Source organism: Sorex fumeus, unplaced genomic scaffold (assembly GCF_029834395.1).
Source record: "Sorex fumeus unplaced genomic scaffold, SorFum_2.1 ptg000067l, whole genome shotgun sequence".
NCBI lineage: Eukaryota > Metazoa > Chordata > Mammalia > Eulipotyphla > Soricidae > Sorex > Sorex fumeus.
The window spans coordinates 2,508,331-2,530,273 of NW_026606124.1; the positions used below are offsets into that span (position 1 = coordinate 2,508,331).

The 21,943-nt window shown below is 58.5% G+C and overlaps 1 protein-coding gene across 2 annotated transcripts; it reads right to left on the reverse strand.

Moving 5' to 3' along the window:
• Positions 1-255: 255 nt before the first annotated feature.
• On the reverse strand, positions 256-18,033 carry PPCDC (phosphopantothenoylcysteine decarboxylase). Of its 2 annotated transcripts, XM_056128778.1 has the most exons (6): positions 18,009-18,027; positions 14,280-14,470; positions 5,174-5,269; positions 4,339-4,467; positions 980-1,148; positions 259-650 (listed from the first exon to the last, which is right to left on the reverse strand). In XM_056128778.1, exons 2-6 carry the CDS (start codon positions 14,412-14,414, stop codon positions 565-567), a joined length of 615 nt encoding a protein of 204 aa, XP_055984753.1. In that variant the 5' UTR covers positions 14,415-14,470; positions 18,009-18,027; the 3' UTR covers positions 259-564. The 2 variants fall into 2 exon arrangements, with proteins under 2 accessions (XP_055984754.1, XP_055984753.1); XM_056128779.1 differs by lacking the exon at positions 5,174-5,269 and having other exon boundaries at positions 256-650; positions 18,009-18,033.
• Positions 18,034-21,943: the final 3,910 nt, after the last annotated feature.

Consider the following 21,943-nt stretch of genomic DNA (forward strand, 5'->3'; position numbering starts at 1 on the left):
CGGTCACTGCATTTAATCTTCCCAATGACACCGGGGAGAGGGGGGCAGTGAGACCTGCCAGGAGGCCAGGGAGTCCCGGCCCTGAGCCGACGGGGCCATTTAGGACAGACACAGTCTCCCCAGCGGCTAGCTTCTTTAATCCCCAGCACCCCAACATTCCACAGCCTGTGGGGATTCTGGGGTCCCATCCACTCCTTACTCTGGGTGGCTTCTGGGCACCCCCGCCCCTGCCCCCGAGAAGTGGAAGCTCCACATTCCCAATCAGGGGCCAGCCATGGTGGAGTCTCCAGCTGCAGCTATTTCTAGAAATCTGTCCAGGCACATCGTAGAATCCAAGTTCCAGGTCCCCCGGCCCCTGCCAGGAGGAGGGGAAGAGGCTCCAGGAAGCCGGGGTCTCCTGGCGGAAAGGAGGATCCGGGCAGGGCAGTCCCCGGGAGGCCCCAGATGAAGCCCAGGCCTGGTCTGACGCAGCCGGAGTGGATGTGACTGACTTCTTCCCCGATTTGGCCTGAAAGCAGGGGGCCACCGAGGGACATGAGGGACACGAGGGACAGAATCCCCAGGTCAGCTTTGAGGGAAGCTGCAGCACGTGCCGAGGGTCTCTCTCACTTTATCCACGATGGTGTCCACTTCTGCCATGGCCCCCAGACCTAGAGAACAACGCTGGGCTGTGTCCACGCCGGGGTCACACCACCAGCCCCCCAATGTTCTGCCCAGGCCAGAGCCCTCCCAGCCTCCCAAGACACCCCAGGAGCCCAGAAACTGCAGTGATGCTGTTCACACCACATCGCAGAGACAGCCGGGCACTCAGGTCCACTTTCATCTGGGCAGCTTTGGCCCTGCACCCAGGAGGGAGGAATCGGTCCTGTTCCCCAGGGGAGAGAGTGAGCACAGGGATCAGATCTGTCCCAGGTCACGGCAGCGGGCACTGAACCCGGACCCCACCCCAGCGAGTCCCTTCCCGGTGCCTGATGCCCACCTTGGTCTCCGCACACCAGCTTCTTGGACACGCAGGGGATCTCCGTGTAGCCGAAGGCCTTGAGCTGGCTCACCTGCTGTGCCGTGATGGGGTGCTCCCACATGGCGGTGTTCATGGCCGGGCAGAAGAGCAGGGGCTTGCTGCGGTCCCACGCCCGGATGACGCACGTCTGCCAAGAAGCACCAGGCATGGGGGGTTCCACTCTCGCTGGGCCTGCCACCTCCCACCTCCGGGCTGCATGCCGGGCACAGAGGACCACCAGGGGGCTCCTCCCCGCCAGCCCCCAGCTCAGGGCCCACCCCCTGACAGGCTCCAAAGCGCTCAGTGGCCCAGGCCCTCTACAGACTCCCCCCAGGCTGACAGTCTCCTCCAGCTGCCCTCCTGGAGGGCAGAAGCTACGGGGGCAGTGGGCAGGAGGCAGCCCACCGAGCTGAGGAGCAGCCTCGTACCGGCCTGCCCTGACACTGGCTGGATGCTGAGGTCGCTGAAGTGCACCAGTAAATACCTGCCCCACTGGGGCCGGAGCAACAGCACCGCTTGCCTTGCATGCGACCAACTCAGCTCAGTCCCCAGCACCACATACGGTCCCCTGAGCACTCCCAGGAGTGATTCCTGAGTGTGAAGCCAGGAGTAAACCCTGAGCGCCGCCAGGTGTGGCCCCCCCCAAAACAAACTACATGCTTTCCCCTTCGCAAAGCCGTCACTGGGGCTCTGGGAAGGAGCCACTCCTGGGAAACTGCTTGCAGGACCCAAGGTCACACTCCCACAGTGACGTGGGGAGGCCCTGGAGGAGGGGTGGCACCCTGAAGCAAGGGTCAAGGACTGAGGCCACCACCCCCTGGGTTCTGGCCCTGCCCACAGCACACTGGCCAGCTGGGGTGGATCAGCTGCTTCCTAGCCCGCAGCGCTCTCTGCCCAAGGGCTTCCGAAGCTTAGAAAGCAAAGGCTCCGGGAAGCCATGCCCCCGTGCTCTGCCTGGCGTGGGCACCACTCCCTATAGGCCTCTGGGGAGACAGTGGGCACAGGAAGGCTGAGTGTGGCCAGCAGGCCCGAGCCCAGGCTTGCCGGTGGCTGGCCCAGCCTGGGAAGGAGGGACATGACCTTGGGCCTGTCGCATCTTCCCAGACCCTGGTTCAGTTTCCAGCTGGTCCTCCCAGCAGGGCTCTGAACGGGCAGTTTGTCTCACTTCCTCTTGGCCCAGGGCCACCTGCGGCTTCTGCAGAAGCAGGAGTTCGCCTAGAAGGGCCTTGGACTCTGCGTGGGGTGCTGGGCTGGAGGCTAAGCTGGGTTCTCGCTACGTGCCCCCCAACCAAGGCACAATGGCCAGGCCAGAAGCCCAAGACACCCATGCAAATGTCTCTCCAGCTCTTCCCCTCCAAGTGAGGACATGGGGCCCCCTGGGTCTACCACGATGCCCTCCAACCTTCTGACAGCAAGAGGCCACCATGGCCGGTCACTTTGTGGGCCAATGCGGGTCCCAGATTGGCCCCTGCAGGAGACCCAGAGAAGTCACCTCATGGCTCGGGCCTGCTAGGCCGTTGGGACCCCGAGGAGAGCCCCGCCTCATCTGATCTCACGGCCCCTGGGCTGGGGAAGGGAAAGAGATGATGCAGGGCGCAGAGCAGGGCTTGAAGGGGACCTTTCACGAGAGGTTGGAGCTGTGGGTAGGGCTGGCGGGATCAGGCCCTTCGCCAGATCTGAGCTTCCCTGAAACATCTGTGTCTGCACCTGAAGAAAAACCTCTTTGAGGCAAAGACCTGGGGGGTCTTCCTGGGGCTTTGCCAGGGCTTAGCGGGTCAGGAGGTAGGAACCCCAAAGACCTCAAGACTTGGAAGGACAAGGGAGGTGGAGTTCTAGGGAGGCGGGCTGGCCTTCAAGAGCCGTGGGGGTGGTGTAACTCCTGGAGGATGCTTGTCCCAGAGGTGGTTGCTGGCCAGTCCAGTGAAGATGGGGGCTTGGTGGGACGCAAAGCTGACCCAATGGCCACCAGGGCCAAGCCTCACTTGCTCCCTGCCCTGTTGCACTAATCAGCCTATGGGAAATCAGTGACCACCCCCGACCCCCACCCCCTGCCCGGCCTGGCTCTGGGCCACAGTCTGCTGCTTGGTCTTTCTTCTCTTGGTCCTTGAGCTCTTTGAATGATGCCCAAATCATGAACAGCTTCTCTGAGAAGAACTTCCAGTGTCCTCACCAAGCATGTAAGGGGACCCATCTCCTGCTTGGCCCCCCAAATCCTGACCCTGGTCTAGGAAGAGAGCTCAGAGGGCAGGGCACACACTTTGCCCTGAGTCTTGGCTTACAGGGTCCTCCCGGAACTGCTGGGAGTGTGCCCTGAGGGTGGGGCCCCCTAAATTTTGCTTGTTTTAGGACCACACCCAGCAGTGCTCAGGGGTGACCCTGATGGTATCACCCTTGGGGAACCATACATGGTGCTGGGGATTTGAGCCAGGATTAGTTGCGTGCAAGGCAAGCACCTTGACTTCTGTACTCTCTCTGGGCCTAAAAACAAACAAACGAATATTCACCCCACTTTATCCGCTGCTTCTTCATAGTAGTGGAGCTCCTGGTTATTTGGGAAAATAAAACTGCTAATTGCCTTACCCCCATGACAAGCATTTACTGTGTGTCCACAATGAGCCTGGAGCTGTGCGGGGTGGCAGCTCCGTTCTCAAAGGGCTGACTGCACCCCCCAGCACCAAATGTGCCAGTCTGGGGCACCCAAGGCCTTGCCGTGCAGACAGCGAGCTCCCTGTGTCTATGCCACCAGACCTGCTCGTGGGAGATGCAGGCGTGGACAGAAGGGCAGGGGAGGAGCGTGTGTAAGTCGTTCCAGAACATTCGGAGAAGCGCAGCAGCCTGGGGGAACGGGGGCCCACCGTGTCCGCCCCCCCCACCACCACCACAATCCCCATCACATGTCACTGGGCTCCTCCTGCCCCACCCGCCACTGTCCACCCTGCCCAGCTGAGAAGCTTCTCGGCGGCTCAGCGCCTTCCCTCCTAGACAGGAAAACCACAGTGGGGCCTGTGGCGAGGGTGACGGCAGAGATAGGCGTGCGTGAGAGCGCCTCGAGGAAGTGAACGCGCTTATCAGGCAGGCCTGCGGACGAGCAGATGGCGAGAGGGGGACGGCGGGGAGCCCAGGAAGGCGCCCGCAGGTCACTGGGTCCCCGGGCTTCGGCCCCTCTGCTGGGGCTCTGGGCGGAGGCGGGGGGGCAAGGCAGGGAGGGGAGAGGAGAACGGGGCTGCGGACCATGATCTGAGCAAGGTGGAGCCTGAAACCCTCAGATCCTGGGCGCCTGGAGATCCGCCGAGCCGGAGGGAGGCCGGGGACAGGGAGGGACAATGGGAGTCACTCACGAGGAGGTTGTCACAGATGCCACTGGCCACCTTGCCCAGCGTGTTGGCGTCCAGGGGTGCCACCAGCAGGAGGTCCGCCCACCGCCGCAGCTCGATGTGCAGGACGGGGTCGGTCCGGCACTTCCACATCTGGCAGCGGGGAGGGAACAGGGTCACTGGAGCCCACGGCAGGCCCCCCGGCCGCTCCAGGGGAGCACTGACGGGGGAGCCAACAGCCTGGGAGAACCAGGCCCGAGGGAACAAACGCTCCTTGTCTCTCCCGCCATCCCCTTTCTGGGCGGTTTGCAAGAGAACTGCCATCTGGCAGGGAGCTCTGGCCCGTCTGCTGGAGCGGATGCTGGGGCTGTCCCGGCCAGGGGACGGACGGGTGGGGAAGACGGGCCAGCCAGAAATGTTCTGGGCCGAGAGTGTTTGAAAACGCCTGGCAGCGCAGCTGGGGGAGGCCCACACTCGCCCGCGCTGAGGTGGCGGCGGGGGAGCATGAGGCCCCCACAGCCCGGGGGCGGGCGTGGGAAGGCGGTGAGCCACGGCCCTGACCCCGGAGCCCCGTGCATGGGCTGGTGGGAACAGCTCCTCCGCTCTCGTCAGCCAGATAAGGGCCGGGAAGCTCCAGCCCCAGCAGGGGGCCAGCCGGCAGGAGAACAGGCCTCCCACGGGCCAGAGCCACACAGATGTTTTCCTCATCGCCAGCCCAGACCCCACCACCGCCAGCAGGCTCGAGGCTGGCCTGGCTGCTCTTGTCACTGGGGCCCAGAGTCAGCAGCCGCCTCGGTCCTGTGTGGGGATGGGGGGACACGTGATGGAGCTCTTGGGTACATTGCCCCCTGCCACTGACCTCCCACTCGTCAGCATCACTGTAGAGGGTGACCGGGACATCCTGGGGGCTGTAGAAATGTCTGGCTCTCTCGGTTGTCACCACCGCTACTTCCAGCTGTCACCAAGAATCAAGGGGAGGGAGGGACAGAACGTGTCAGCAGAGCCCAGGCCCAGAGGCCCCGGGAGGGCCGGCGGGGCTGGGGAGGACTCCCTAGAGCCCCACATTTGCATCGCAACTTCCTCCGCTGTCACCCGGAGGTCAGGCCCACCAGGTGTGGTCGGCACTTCCGAGCCCAGGGCCTGGAGGGGTGAGTCACCAACCGCCCAGGGAATATAAAGCTGCAGGTTCCTGCCCCTGTACAGGGAGGCAGAAGGAGGCCAAGAAGGGAGGCCGAGAGGGCCAGGACGAACCTGTGGACAGAGGGTCACCCTGCGACCCCATGGCCGCGGAACGCTGGCCGGGGCACAGCCTGGGCCTGCAGGATGCCGCACGCACACGGTGCCCGGTGACAAAGCAGGCGTGCCTTTGCGTCCTTCTAGGAACGAGGACCCGAGGGCCCCACATGCAGACAGGCACTAGGAAACCAAGCCCGCGTGACCTACCACAGGGCTTCCCAGGGCAGAGGCGGCAGCTCAGGGAAGGAGGAGAGCAAAGGGGAGGAAGAGGACGGAAGAAGGGAGAGGGAGGGAGGGAGGGAGGGAGGGCGGGAGGGCGGGAGGAGGCGGACAGTCTGACCTTCCCGCCATTCTTAGGAGACTGCGGTAATCCTACAGACACAAGACAGGCGGGGTGGGACATGCTGAAGGGGACAAAGGGCGTGGGAAAGAACGCAGGAAGCTCTGGTGGGCCGGGAGCAGAGAGCTGGGAGGGGCGGGAGGGGGGGGTTGAGAAGCTGAGGTCCGGCACAGCCGCTCCACGGGGCAGCTCCCGGCCACTCCACTCTCCCTGTCCCTTGAACTTGCACCAAACCTTTGGACTCTGTGAACTCAATTCCCCCTGGCATTGGACAGCCTGCTAGGACAGTCCTGGACTGGCTATGACTGGTTCCAAACAAGATGGTTCAGAAGCTGGTTGCTGCCTCTCCAGAACCTGCCCCTAGCAATGCCATAGGGACCTGGAGGCACGGCGCAGTGACGAGGGCAGGAGTGGGGGACCCCAGCGAGGGGGCTCGGGGACAGCACCGGTCTCACAGGCATGACATCTGGTACAGTGGCTGGGTGCTGAGCTCAACAAAGTGTGAGAGTGAGTGAGTAAGCGTGTGTGTGTGTGTGTGTGTGTGTGTGTGTGTGTGTGAGAGAGAGAGAGAGAGAGAGAGAGAGAGAGATGGAGGGGGGGACTAAAACATGAGACCCCCAACCTGAGCGTTAACAGACAAGAATAGCAGATGGAAGAAGCGGTGACTGAAGCAACATTTTTTTTTTAAGAAGTCAGGTGCAGAGGCCAGAGAGATAGTACAATGGGTAGGGCGTTTGCCTCACACACAACTGACCCAGGGTTCACTCCCCAGCATCCTTACAGTCCCCTGAGCACCACTAAGAGTAACTACTGAATGCAGATCCTGAGTATTGCCAAATATGCCCCCCACCCACACACTCCGCCCCCAAAAGGTGCAGGTGCTGGAGTGATAGTACCAGGGGGTAGGGTACTTGCCTCGCATGGCCAACCCAGGTTCAATCCCTGGCATCCCATTTGGTCCCCTAAGCACCACTAGGAGTGATTCCTGAATGCAGAGCCAGGAGTAAGCCCTGAGCACTGCAGGTGTGGCCCCCAAACGAAACAAAAATACAAAAATGAAACTTTCTGGTGGGTTAAATGCTTTTCATGCCCACAAAATCTACTTGACTAAAATTTTAAAAAAGGTAAAGGCCCTCCCGTTGATCGTCGATTTGCTCGAGCGGGCCCAGTAACGTCTCCATTGGAGACTTTGTTGTTACTGTGTCTGGCATATCGAATACTCTCGGTAGCTTGCCGGGCTCAAGTCAAGTAATTTTTTTTTTTTTTTTTTTTGCTTTTTGGGTCACACCCGGCGATGCTCAGGGGTTACTCCTGGCTCATGCACTCAGGAATTACTCCTGGCGGTGCTCGGGGGACCATATGGGATGCTGGGAATCGAACCTGTGATGGCCATGTTGGCTGCGTGCCAGGGAAACGCCCTACCGCTGTGCTATCGCTCCAGTCCCAAGTCAAGTAATATTTTAAGGTATAAACAACAACAAAGAGGAGAGGGTATTTAAAAACAAACAAACAAACAAAAAACAGGCAAGTGACAACAGTTAGGAGCAGTCTGCAAGTCTTTCCCAAACAGAACCAATTAGAAGAACGAGCACCAACAGGCTGAACCCTCCAAAAGAAGCTACTGGTAGCCCTGGAGAGACCAGAGGCCAGGCAGGGGCTTCCAGAGCAGGGGTGCCCCCATCACAGCAAGGCTCCCGCCCCTGCCAGAATACTGACCTCCTGCCACACTGGGGCAGCTGACACAGCAGAGGCACATACCCTGCTAGCCACCGGCACCCCACCTTTCCTTTCTTCTTTTTCTTTTTGGACCACACCCGGTAGTGCTGAGCACTTACTCCTGGCTTGGCTCAGGGATCACCCCTGGCAGGGCTCAGGGGACCACAAGGGATAATGGGAACCGAACCCAGGTCGGCCATGTGCAAGGGAAGCGCCCTCCCTGCTGTGCCAGGCCCAGGAGGGGCAGCCACTGGGAGCGTCCAGACTCTAAACCTGGGCCCCTGCTCCGCTCTGACAGCCAGTTTTACTCTGGGCCGCTGAGGCCCACAGACGAGCCAGGGATTATCAGATATTAGAGGAAAGCCCTCTGGCAAGTCAAAGAGATTAACCACATAAACAAACACAAAATAGAAACACCAGGGGAAGCACTTGAAAATACAAAAATCTGCGATTAATTAGCAGCCTGGGAAAGATGAGGGTTGCTCACAAGGACCGGGGACATGTGCTTTTTTTAATAAACGAACATTCAGGGAACAAAGAGCTCTTGGAAATTAAAATTATAAACAGTAAAATACAAAAGGCTGAAGTTAGGCTTACTTTTAAATTTTTTAAAAAATTACTGTTATTTTTTTTTTAATTTTTATTAGTGAAACACCATGAGGTACACTTGTAGACTTACAAATTTTTGTGCTTGGATTTCAATTAGACAATGATCAAATACCCATCCCGGGCTGGAGTGGGCTGGAGCGATAGCACAGCGAGTAGGGCGTTTGCCTTGCACACAGCCAATGTGGCCGACCCGAGTTCGAGTCCTCCGCCCCTCTCGGAGAGCCCGGCAAGCTACCGAGAGGATCTCGCCCGCAAGGCAGAGCCTGGCAAGCTCCCCGTGACGTATTCGATATGCCAAACACAGTTAACAAGTGTCACAATGGAGACGTTACTGGGCCCGCTCGAGAAAATCGATGAACAACGGGAGGACAGTGACAGTGACACTGACAGGGGCTGGAGTGATAGCACTCACTCAGGTAGGGCGTTTGCCCTGCCCAACTGGAGTTCGGTTCCCAGCATCCCATATGGTCCCCTGAGCACAGCCAGGAGTAATTCTTGAGTGCACGAACCAGGAGTAACCCCTGTGCATTGCTGGGTGTAACCCAAAAAGAAAAAAAAATATTGTTATTAGAGGCCAGAGCCATAGTACAAGTCAGTAGGGCATGTGCCTTGCATAAGGCTGACCTGGGTTCAATTCCTGGTATCCCATATGGTCCCCTGAGCAGTGTCAGGAATGATTCCTGAGGCAGAGTCAGGAGTAAACGCTGAGCACCGCCAGGGGTGCTCCCCCAAAATCATTGTTATTATTACTATTTTGGTTTTGGGTCACATGCTCAGGATTTACTCCTGGCTCTGTGCTCAGAGATCACTCCTGGCAGGCTCAGGGGACCGTACTGGGGACTGGAGAGATTAAGTCCAGCATGGAGGGTACTTGCCGTGCAAGCTAAATTTAGAAGGAAACTTCTAGAAAGATAAGGAGATTGTAGTGGAAAGGTGAGAAAGTGGAGAAAGCGCAGCTCGGGGAGATGTAAATCCAAGGCTAAGTTCCAGAGACAGAAAACAAAAAGGCTGCGGGGTGGGGAGACAGTCCCAAATGTTGGGTCCCCGCTAGCCTGGTCGGCCGAAGAGCTGCAGGAGTGGCCCCTGAGCGCTGCCCGGAGTTCCCCACCCACCTGTCCGCCCACCCCAAAACCCAGAGGCAAGAGAGCCAGGGCTGTGGGGCTCATACTTTGCTCCAGCCCAGAGCACCTGTTCTAGGTGCTCGGACACCCTCAGCCCCAGCCCTCCTCGGTCACCACACATCCTGCTACCTACCTACCTACAGTAGGACGAGACGCTTGCCTTGCAAACCAATGCTGACCTCGGTGCCCCAGGACAGACCAATAGGCGCAACTAACTCAACTTGGACTCAGGTCCCTCCTCTGTGTTCAAACTCGGAAGAGAAGACGGACACAAGACAGGCCTCCAGAGTCCTCCTCATTTCTGTGTCCTCCCTGCCGCCCTGCTGGGATGCTCTGTCCACACCAGCCCGGGTTTCCCTGGGCCATCTTCCCCCACCTCAAGCACTGTTTTCCTGGTTCCGTCGACAGTGGGTTTCCCAGACACCTCCCTCCCCACCAGCTTCCCTCACTGCCTTCCTCTCCCCACAGGACACCCCTGTCTCCTCTCAAACCCAATCACCGCACCGTTTGCCATGTGGCCCTGCCCCAGCTCAGGGGCCAGGGGAGACGGCTCCCAGCACCGAGCGGGTCTGGATGAAATTTGGCGAACGGCCTCCAAAGAGACTGACCCCCACTCCCAACTTCCAACTTCCAGCCTTCAGCAACTCAGCACCGCTCCTGATTGCAGTAGGGCCCTCTTTCGGGGCTCTCTTCCTCTCTGTGCTCCCCTTCATTCCCTCTGCACCCCCGTCCCTGTCTCAGATTCCTATTCCTCATGGCCCAAGTGCCAAGCACGGGCCCAGTTCAGCCTCCCACCCCAGCACCAGAAAGGGACTCCCTGGGGGGACGGAGCCATACATCGTACAGCAGGTAGAGATTCTTGCCTTGCACGCAGCTCACCTGGGTTCGATCCCTGGCACCCCATAAGGCTCCCTGAGCAACACCTCCAGGAGTCATCCCTGAGCACAGAGCCAGCAGTAAGCCCTGAGCACCGCCAGGTATTGGCCCAACCACCATCCTCCCCGAAGGAGAGCTTCCTGGAGCCTATGTCCCAGTACAGTGGAGCGTGAGGGGCCATGCTGCCCCCTGCCTCTGCCCTGATCCCATGAAGCAGCCACTGCCAGTCGCCCTGAGCCCAGTGGGGGGTGTGGGGGGGTCGCTAATCCAGTTTTTCTGGTTTTAGAGGGATGTTACTTTACCTGATTCATCAGTTCTTTGGACTTTGTTCTGACATTTTCATTCCTCTATCGAAAGGTCTCCAGAGCCCCAGGGGTGGAACATGGGATGTGACAGACTGGTAGATAGATGGATAGACAGACAAATAGATCTATGTCTACATACATGTGTGTGTGTATCTATATAGATCATGTTTGAGTTACTGTTGTTTATTTCTTAAACAACATCTGGCAACATCTGGCAACGCCTAGGAGTTACTCCTAGCTCTGTGCTCAGGAATTACTCCTGGCGGTGCTCAGAGGACCATAGGGGCTGCTGGGACTTGAACCCAGGTCTCAAGGTCAGCTACCTGCAAGACAAGCACTCTCCCCACCGTCCTATCTCTCTGACCCCTCCCCAAATCTTCTGAACCAGAACCTGGCACCCCACTATCCAAAAGGTACCTGAGCTCTGCTTCTGGACACTGTTCCCGATTTTGTCCTGAAAGAAACTAGGGGTGGTGTTGGGTAGGGCCATACCTGGTGTCGATCAGGGGCTATTCCTGGCTCTGACAGTGACCCCTAGCAGTGCTCAGGGCTCATGCTGGGGCCAGCCATGAGCAAGGCCAGCACTCTCTCTGTCCTGAAATGCACACAGGCAATAAAGCATTTCCTTCACCAGACACCAGAGTTTGCCATGGGCTCAGCCCCAGGTGCTAACCAAGGCCTGTGAACATTTCTGCCTCCCCCAGATCAAAGGTTTCCTGGCGGGGAGGCTGTGGTTGAAAGCCACTGTCAGGGGCTGGAGCCATAGCACAGCGTGTAGGGAGTCTGTCTTGCCCGTGGCCGACCCAGGTTCGACTCCCAGCATCCCATATGGTTCCCTGAGCACCTCCAGGAGTAATGCCTGAGTGCATGAGCCAGGGGTAACCCCTGTGCATTGCCACGTGTGACCCAAAAAGAAAAAAGAAAAGGCCATTGACAGTTGAGTCCAGGTCAGTTTTGGCAAACAGGCAGGAAATTTCTGCAGAGCTGTGGGTGGGATGGGGGGGGGGGGGGGGGGGTTGTAAACCACTACCGTCAAAATTGCCAACTGGTCCCCAGGAAAGCAGGATCTGCCTGGCACCTCCCTCCTTCCCTGGCCCTGGGCAGCCCTCAGGGTCCTGACAGGACTTAGGGAGGGCTGGGGGTGGGGGGAGCAGGTCACAGCTCAGCACTCAGGCACTCAGGGACCCCCGGCTCCCTGTCACCAGCTGAGTGTCTGTCCTTCCTGGGCACACGGCTAGACTTCCACGACCAGGGCTGGGGGGGAGGAGGGCTGTCTGGGAGGCGGTGGTCAGAGTACCCACCCCCACTTACTTACAGGGGACAAGGAAACCAGGCCAGGAAGAAGGGACTTGTGGGCCGGCTCCCCCGTACTTAATGCAACAGCTTTCTGGGAGCTGCGCTGGTGGTGGGTCCCAGGCTGACTGCAGCCCTCTCTGTTGGTCACCCTGGAGCCTCCCCACCCCCCAGGGTTTGGGGGAGCCTTAAACAGGAAGAGCTGAGCAGGAAGGGTGAGCCCCATGGCATAAGGGGGCCCCCAACGCCAACCCAGACTCCTGCATGGGCCGTTCCTGCGCGATGGGAGGGGTGCGGGCTCCTCCCCACGCCCATCTCACCAGGCTCCCTGCTCCTCGTGCCACGTGGCTGGCCGAGGGTGGGCAGCAAGGGGAAGGACAGGGTGAAGGACCCAGGAGCCCTGAGTGCCAGAAGCTGCGCCCAGGACGCAGCAGGGCCCACCCCGGGGTCCCGGGCACCCGGCTGCCCGCCTTCCAGCCTCCCCCCACCCGGCGCAGGGGGAGAGCCAAGCCCTGGCCCGTAGCAGCCTGTGGGCGCTGCCCAGGCCACCCCCAGGCCACCCGGCCGGCCGCGGGGCCTGGGGGAAGGGGCACTGCTTCCAGCCGGCCGAGGCTGCCCATCTGTTTCCTGGGATAGGGCGCTCCGCCCCCACCCGCCCGGCCGGAAATCCACTTGCTCTGGGGCTAAGGGAAAGGCCCCTCCCCGGGGCAGTGCCCCTCACCGCCTGCCCGTGCCAGTGGCCACACCCGCCCAGCGGGCAGGCGGGGCAGGCCCCAGCGCTGCCGGCCTCGGAGGGGCCTTGCGGCTCCCCTCCCCTCCCCTCGCCTCCCCCTGCGGTCCTGGCGGGCATCCCTGGCGGCCAGCCTCAGGGGCGGTGGAGCGAGGCGGGACTTTGTGGCCCAGAAGTTTTGGGGAAGTGAAAGGAAGCCCAGGAGCGGCCCAGGCCATCTGCGAGTGAGCACTGCCACCTGCTGGACATCCAGCCCCATCGGGCAGTCCCACTGCACCCTCACAGACCTGTGCCCAGCACCCTGTAGTTCTGCAACCTCCCCACTAAGTGACCAGACTGCGCTCGCTCAGGGGCCACTGAACCACTTTTGGTGGGGCATAGGGGGGCCACACTCATCTGTGCTCAAGGTTCCTCCTGGCTCTGCACTCAGGAATCACTCCTGCCGGTGCTCTGGGGGCCATATGGGATGCCGGGATCCAACCCTGGGCAGCTGTGTGCAAGGCAAATGCCCTCCCCACTGCACTTTCTTTTTCTTTTTTTTTTTTTTTTTGGTTTTTGGGTCACACCCGGCGATGCACAGGGGTTACTCCTGGCTCTGCACTCAAGAATTACCCCTGGCAGTGCTCAGGGAACCATATGGGATGCTGGGGATCGAACCCAGGTCAGCCGTGTGCAAGGCAAACACTCTTCCCACTTGTGCTATCGCTCCAGCTCCCCCTGTGCACTTTCACTCTGGCCCTGAACCACTTTTTCTACTAGGCCCATTTCTAGACCTTGTCCTCAGAGGGCAAGACTCCTTACAACCACTAAACCAAAGCAGAAGGAAAGGGAAGTAAAGCCACTGGGCCAGAAGCAGCCAGGAAGGCCCAGCTGGGAAGTGCCTGTGTAGGAGACAGCGGGTAGAGGGGCCGGGTGAAGCCTGGCCAGCCCCCAGAACAGAGAGGGGGGACAGAGGATCAACAAGAGACTTGGGGTACCCCACCAAAGGCCGCTTTTACCCTGCTGAAAGTCTTGACGGGGGCTTTCAAAAGAATGTGCTCTGGAACTCTAATCTATAACACCAGTCCAAATCGAGGGGGCGAGCCAGGAAGCTAGCTTGCCCACCTCCCCCCTGCCACCCCCATCGCTGCAGCAGGCACCTCTGAACACCAGGAGGAGCGAAGTGTGAACCCAGAGCAGAGGGTACCCGCGAGTCCCTGGGGTTCCGGTGCTTGAAGAAGGCTCAGAACTGCAACATGCAGATGACTAGGGCAGGGCAGGGGTCAAGAACATGCCACCTTCCCAGGTTGGTGGCTCGTGGACGGGAACCCACTGATACCGGCCACCACACATCTGTGGACAAAGAGCTGTCAGCAACCCCCCGCTGAGCAAAAGAAAACCAGGGCTGGAGCGACAGTACGGCAGGTAAGCAACTGACTTGCATGCAGAGACCCAGGTTTGATCCCTGGCACCTCCTAAGGTGCCCCCAGTCTTGCCAAGAGGATCCCCGAGTGCAGAGTGAGGAATAAGTCCTGAGCACCATTCGGCGTGGCCCAAAAACCAAAGAAAGAGAGGAAGGAAGGAAGGAAGGAAGGAAGGAAGGAAGGAAGGAAGGAAGGGAGGGAAGAAAGGAAGGAAGGAAGGAAGGATGGAAGGAAGGAAGGAAGGAAGGAGGGAGAAAAAGAAACCCCCCACACACCGCACTGCCCCCACTGTGGGTTCTGAGACTGTGGTGGCAAATTGGTCACCAGGATACTCACGTCGGGAATGGCCAAAAGCTGTGACACCAGGAGAGGCAACTTCAGGGCTGCCACGCTCCCGGTGACGCCCACGAGGACATGGATCTTCCTCTCCACTGAGGCTGTGCCCTCTGGACATGAGGCTCTGGGTTCCATAGGACTGTGAGGCCTTTGCGTTCAGGCAGCCTGTCAGGACGGGACTCCATAAAGCTCTGCCAGGGGGCCGGAGAGGCAGCTCAGTGGGCTGAGCTCAGGCTGTAGCCGCAGAGGCCCAGGTTCCATCCCCCAGGCACTGCATGGTCCCCCAGCACTGCTGGGAGCAACCCCAAGCACAGAGCCAGGAGCCCCCACGCACCACCGGGCATCACCTCCCCGCAACAGAAAATAAATAAAAACAAAAGCCAAAAGCCCTTTCGGAACAAGCAGCACTTCTTCATTCCAAAACTCAACAAAAATGTGCTGCGCCCCTTGTTAGACGCTAGCTCAGAGGCCATGATTCCTGAACTGGGAGCATGCAGCTTCTGAAGAGGTCAGACAGGGCCAGAGAAATAGGACAGCGGGAAGGAAGGCCTTACCTTGCACACGGCTGACCCGGGCTTGATCCCTGCATTGCAGATAGGTCCCTAAGCACTGCCAGGAGTGATCCCTGAGCACTGTCCGGTGTGGTCCAAAAACACCCTCACTTGGGCTTAGAGCAGTAATATAGCAGCTAGGGTGCTTGCCTGGATGCAGTTAATGCGGGTCTGAGCCTATGCACACAGGCTGTGCGTCGTGTTTGGATCCACGGCCTGACTTCTACCTGGTGGGCCCAGGACTCCAAAAGGCCTCGGCCCTGCTCAGCAGCAGTTAAACAAGGCAAGTTCCTTTAGTGCAAGACCCAATTTCTGCATGGGGACCCCAGCCAGAGCCATGCTTGCCTGGAGCAGAACCAAGTCCACACCAGGCCAGAAGAATGCAGCCAGCCACGGGGTCTAGAGAGGCAACCCAGCAGCTTCTTCTCCAAACTGACGCTAAGGCTGGTTAGTTCCCATAGCACAGGAGCTGATGGTTGGGGCACTCAAATCACCTGTAAACTCTACCTGTTCCACACCAGCAGATGGGTTCTGGGGCAGGAAGGTTCCTGCCACACCGGAAGCTGAACTGCATCTCTACATCCAGTTGATATCATCTCTTTAGAGCAGGTTATTGGACAGTGGAGAAGGCGCTGGCCTCACATACAGCTGACCCAGATTCAACCCCTGGCACCACTTAGGGTCCCCCGAGCACAGAGCCCAGAGTAAGGCCCAAGCCCCACCAGAGTGGCTTGAAAACAAGCAAAAAGGAACAGGTTACGAAGGAACAGGAACCTCACAGTCAGTTAAAGCCGGGGCAGTGACTACATCTAACAGCTTCCTCAAAGCAGCAGGTGGAAAAATTCAAAACTTGCACTCAGCCTGCTGAGCAAGCTTAGCTAAGGACCACAAGCTTAGCTAAGGACCAGCCTCAGTGCCTGTCTAGACAAGCAGGGCGGGGCAAGTGCATGTACATCCCGTAACCCACATGAAGGCCAATCCGTTCCAGCTGGACTCCCAGGGAAGGCAACAGTGGGCAAGAGTTGAGTCTGTTTGCACCCCCCCAAAAAAAATCAAATCTCAAACCAGCAAGTCATTTGTTTTCTTTTTTTTGTTTTGTTTTTTTTGTTGTTGTTGGGTAAGTGTTGCTCAAGGGGTTACTTCTGGGGCTCTCAGGAATTACTCTTGGTAGTGCGTGGGGGACCATATGGGATGCCAGGGATCGAACCCGGGTCATCCACATGCAAGGCAAACCCCCAATGCATTATGCTATTGCTCCGGCCCCAGGTCATTTTTTTTTCTCTTCAACTCTTATGAATCCATTGATTTGCACACCTAGGTAGACAGCACCTCATCTCCACGAGCCGTGCTCACCTCCCTCCGAGGGTATCTCAGCAGTGGGAAGGATGGCAGGCAGAAAGGCATGGGCTAAAGGCTGTGATTACTGGACCTCCAGCTTCCAGAGTGCCAGTCACCCCGGTAAGCCGCAACCGAAAACACAATACGTCAGAAAGCCAGACAGAGTTGAGATCTCTGGCTCGGGCAGGCTGTTGTGATGGTTCAGTCTCCATCTTCGATGAGTCTAATTAGGGCAGAATTTATGGTTTCAAAAATACCATAGGGGGGAAGGGAGAGGCAGGGCTGAAAAGGGCCAGCAGGATATGACCCAACCCGACACAAGAATGAGGAAGGGCCAGAGGACAGTACTGGGGTTAAAGGTGCTTGCTCAGCACGAAGTTGGCCCTAGTTTGATTCCCAGCACTGATTACGGTCATCAGAGTCGCACCAGGAGTGACACCCATGCAGAGAGCCAGGAGTAAGTCCTGAGCACCACCAGGTGTGACCCCCAAACAAAAACAGAATGATGAGGCTCTGGGGCATAGGCAAAACAAAATAAAACATGGAGGTAAGGGTGAGCATATATCAGGATCTATTCAGGGCTCAAATCCTTCGGTTTGAAGTCAAAATCCTTCACTCCTGGGGCCAGAGCAATAGTACAGCAGGGACAGCTTGCATGAGGCCAACCTGGTTTCAATCTCCGGCATCCCATGTGGTTCCCCAAACCCACCAGGAGTGACCCCTGAGCAGAGTCAGGAGTAAGCCCTGAGCACCGCTGAGTGTGGCCCCAAAATAAATAAAATGAAACCTCTCGCGTCCTTATCCCTGTCCTTATCCCAATATCCTGCTCTACTCTCTGCTCTAGTAATGATGAACAATCGTAGCTCTGTACCACTCCGCCCCTAAACACAGTGACACAAAGAAAAACACTGGCCTCCTTCCCTGGGGAAATGCACTCACTTCCAAAGAGTGCAGACGGGCCTGTGGTTCTGCAAAGACTGCTCTGTTCTCCGGCCAAAAGCAGGCGTGCTAGCCTGCAGCCCCTGAAGGCCAGCTTAGAACCCCGTTAGGTCCCTCTCTTCGAGGCCACACACCGTGGGGACATACTCTAAATGACAGACATCTAGATGACGTGCCATCACACACAGTGCTAGCAAGGCTGTTAGGCACGGGTGTGGAGGGGGTCCAGGGGAGAAGAAGTAGTTCATAGGGCCTTGGCAGCTGGGGAAGACTCCCCACTAGGGTCCCTAACCACCCTCCACCTGACCACAGTTCCTTGAGTGACAACTCCCAGCAAAAAACATCATTCATACCCTGGATGGCTATCGTGGAAGCAAATTCATGGGACAGTTTGGGGTGTGTGTTTTGGTTTCCAGGCCACGCCTGGCTCTGCTTAGGGATCACTCCTGCAACTCATGTCAGCTGCATGCAAGTCAAGGGTCCCTACCCGCAATACGCTCTTCGTTTTGGGGTTTTTTTTTTTCCCCTTAAACTTTATTTTAACGTAAGGAAAACGCAGAGCCGCCTTATGTTATTGTTGTTTTTCGGGGGGGGGGGTGTCTCAGTGAGCAGTGCTCAGGGATGACTCCGAGCGGGGTCGCCGCGTGCAAAGTAACCCCCGGACCCCGCGCTCTCCCCCCAGCCCGAGCCGCCTGCCACCCCCCCACCCCCCACCCCCAGGCCCGGCGGCCGGGGCAGCCCCGGGCGCAGCATCGGCGCCACCGAGGGGTCGACTCGGACGCGGCCCGCTCCCACCGGCCCCAGAGCCCCTCGCGTGGCCCCAGACCCCGACTCGAGCAAGGGCCCCCGGGTCGAGCAGACCCCGGCCGGGCCCGCCGCGGAGCCCACTCTGAACGCTCACCCGCGCCAGGCGCGTCTCGGGCAGCCCCCAAGTCCCGCGAGAGCGCCCCGCCGCTCCCGCCGATTCTATTGGCGCACAGGATCACGTGGGCCGGGTCGGCCCGGTGCCTTCGCACGGCCTTCTGGGAGTTGTAGTCCAGCCCACGCGCCCGGCCGCTGTCCTCGCTGTCGAAGGGGAACCCAGTTCCTCGGGGTCTCTGCTGCTCTTTCTCCTGAGCCTGGCCTCCTGATCAGAATTTATTTTTTCTTTTTTTTTTTTTTGCGGGGGCGGGTCTCACACCCAGCGACGTTCTTAGGTTGTTCTCGAACTCCTGGATCTGCACTCAGGGGACCATAGGCGATGCTGGAGACGAGCCCAGCCGCGTGCAAGGCAAACACACTTCCCTCTGTACGATCGCTCCGGCCCCAGATCAGAATTTATCTCCACCACTATTTTCACCACCATCCCCGCTCCTCCTCCCCTCCACGCCCATCCGTCCCACCTGCACACACAGTTCATCGGTTGGGGCATTTACAATGGAACATTTACAGAGATGTAACGTTAATCTCACCATTCTACAAAGAAGTGATCGTTGATGTCAAGAGAGGGGTGCGGCAGGGTGATACCATTTCACCGAAACTCTTCAGTGCCACCCTCGAGAACATCATGCGACGACTGGAATGGGAAGGAATGGGAGTGAAGATAGATGGTCGGCAACTACACCACCTCCGCTTTGCTGATGACATTGTTTTAGTAACACCAAACATCAGCCAAGCGGCACAAATGCTGGCCGACTTTGACCGTGAGTGTGGAAAGGTAGGACTACAGCTGAATCTCACGAAGACAATGTTTATGAGAAACAGCCTCGTTCCTGACGCCCCATTCGCTGTCAACAGAATGACCATCTCCGAATGCAACAGCTATGTGTACCTAGGTCGAGAGGTCAACATGACAAATGACCTGGCACCCGAGCTGCACAGGAGGAAGAGAGCGGCTTGGAACGCCTTCAAGAACGTCGAAGAAATAGCTAAGAGGACGAAGAACCTCCGGCTCCGGGCACATCTCTTTGATTCCACTGTTCTTCCTGCATTAACATATGCCTCAGAGACCTGGGCCCTACGCAAACAAGATGAGAACGCCATTCAGGTCTCCCAAAGAAGAATAGAAAGAGCTATGCTTGGAATATCACGTTTCACTCAAATGAGAGAACGAATCCGGAGTTCTGACATCCGTCGACGATCAAGGATCAGGGACGCTGTCTCATTTGCCAAGGTGTCGAAAATCAGATGGGCTGGTCACATAATGAGATTTAAAGACGACCGCTGGACTAGAGCTGTTACCGACTGGATTCCATGGGATGTCAAAAGACCGCGTGGCCGCCCACCTACCAGATGGTCAGACTTCTTCGTCAAGATCATGAACGATCAGTTTGAGGCCCTTCATGTTCCCAGAGCGAACAGATGCCATTGGGCTACACTAGCACGCGACAGGGACAAATGGAGACGTTACTGGCGCCCGCTCGAGCAAATCGACGACTAACGGGAAGTTAAGTGATTAAGTGATTAACGTTAATGGGAGTTTTGTTTGTTTTTTAGATTTCAGGCCAGCCACACTCAACAGTGCTCAGAACTTATTACTGGCTCTGCTTTCAGGGACCACGCCTGGCAGAGTTCAGGGGGTCAGACGGGGATGCCAGGGACAGAACCAGTCAGCAGCGTGCTAGATAAGTGCCCTGCCTGCTGTACTGTCACTCCAGTCCCTAATTTTAATTTTTGCTTGTGTGTACAAGTACACACACGTGTACTTAGAGCTTATTCCTGTGGTTCTGCGCTCAGGGAATCACTCCGGGCAGAGCTTGGGAGGGACCAAATGCAGAGCCAAGGAAAAGAACCTGGATGAGCATGTTCAAGGCAAGGCAAGCGCCTTATCCACTAACCATCTCTCCAGCCCCAGCTCTTCGGTGTTGCAAGTGCGCCTCTGCTCGTAGGGCAAGCGGGGACAGAATGTTACAGAATGAGGTCCTCTTTGAGGAAGCAAAAGGGCTGGACAAGTAGGGCAAAGAAGCCGGTCCAGGAGCCGCTGCAGAATCATCAGAGGCCCGGACAACAGCAGAACAGCTCTCCATGCAGAAGACAGCACCAGCCATGCGAGAGACAGGATGGTGGGGCCCCCTGGCTGCCTTCTTCAAGCTGCTGGTGCCCCCAGGACCACCCTGATCCTCCAGACTGCTCACTGAACTGCAGGTCTCCATCTGGGAGAGCTGAGTGGGCTCCACCTACCCAGCCAGCCTTCCACTTCTGCCCCTGTAACCACTGCCTGCCTGTGCAAGGCCGCCCCAGTGGAAACACACAGAACCATGGCACCCCCCCTCCACACACACACACATACCCCACAGCCCAGGAATATCCACAACACCAAAGGAGACACAGGATAATGTTCCCCTTTATTATGGTTCACTGAGTTACCACAGACAGACACACCGGCTCGGGCAGGTCCACTGCCAGCTGGAGGACAGTCAGCATCTCAGAGACGAGGAGAGACAGCAGGTACCAGACCAGCTCCCTGGCTGGCCACAGACCTGAAGATTCCCAGAACCTGCGCCTTTCCCCACCCCGTCTCCCAAGGCAGACGGTCAGGCAGAGACGCCTGTGTGCCCAGCGTCCACTTCTCATGCTGGCTCCCTTCCAGGAAAGTGCATAGTTGCCTGGAGATGCAGCATCCCAGGGCCTGGACGGGCTGGGCCGCACGCAGTATCAGGCCTTCCCATGGGCCGAGTCAGGGCGCTGCCGGGACAGGGAGCCGAGGGGGCGCGCGACCCAGCAGGTCTTGGATCCTGGGCTGGCAGTCGGACCACGGGCCTCTTAAAGCTATGGGAGACTAAGGGAGCCAGAGGCTGGGGTGGGATATGGGAGAAGGCCGGGGAGAAAGCGCCTAGACTGAGAGTCTCCAGGTCGTAGGGCCTCTACCGGCAACACCATCACAACATTTGGACCGGAACAGCCCCATTGGCCTGACATCACTGTCCTGGGAGTTAATGCTGGGTGGGGTGGGGTGTGCTGCCAAGATGAGGAAGGGCCAGGAACCAAGTCCGGCGGGAGGAGGGAAGCAAGTTAGCTTGAATGGGAAAGAGCAGAAGCTGGGTGTCCCCGCCCCACCAGCCCTCCTGTGTGGAGTCAGTGGACCAGAGAAGACTGCTGTAGTGCTCAGAGCCGCCCTGATGGGGTGGGGAAGGCACGGTCCCCTCCTGCAGGGTCCCGCCTCCCTCCGATCTCCCTTCCAGGCCCAGCCCTCCAAGCGCATCCCTTCTAATGGACCCAAATGGCATCCTACAGCTCCCAGGAAGCCAAGAGCCACTCAGAGATGCTAGCGCCAACCCAGAGGGCTGGGGCCTGCCAGACCTCAGCCCGGGACCTGCAGTGAGTCACACGGCTCTGCTCCAGTGCCACCTGAAAAACGCCACCCAGCAGCATCGGGGTGTCGGGTCACGGCAGCTGGAGGCACGCAGAGGGATGCAAGGGAGAGAGCAGGGGAAGAGCAGGGGAAGCAGAGTAGGGAGAGGAGGCTGCCCTCAGAGGCCAAGCTCAGCGAGCCAAGGAGCAAACACAGCATCCCCCTTCCCTAAGAGTCAGTACCCAGTGAGCGTGGCACCACCCGCACCCGCCTCTCTGCCTCCACTTCCTGTTTTCCAGGCTGGCTGAGCATCTGACTGCTACCTTGACCTGGGAAAAGACTGTCTCAGGAGGACAGATGGCTGAGACTACTCGGCCTTGGGGGAAACTAAGAAGTCACAGGGAGGGGGTGTTGGTGGAGAGAAAGCACGCGCGCTCACGCCTAGGCAAGAGAAGAGGTCCCAGGGACTGACAGGGAGGAGAGAGGGGGGTGGGGGCGGGCAGGAGACCCAGTTCAGCAGGACAAGGTGCGATCAATCCCATGCCTATGGCCCGTGCCCCCCTGCC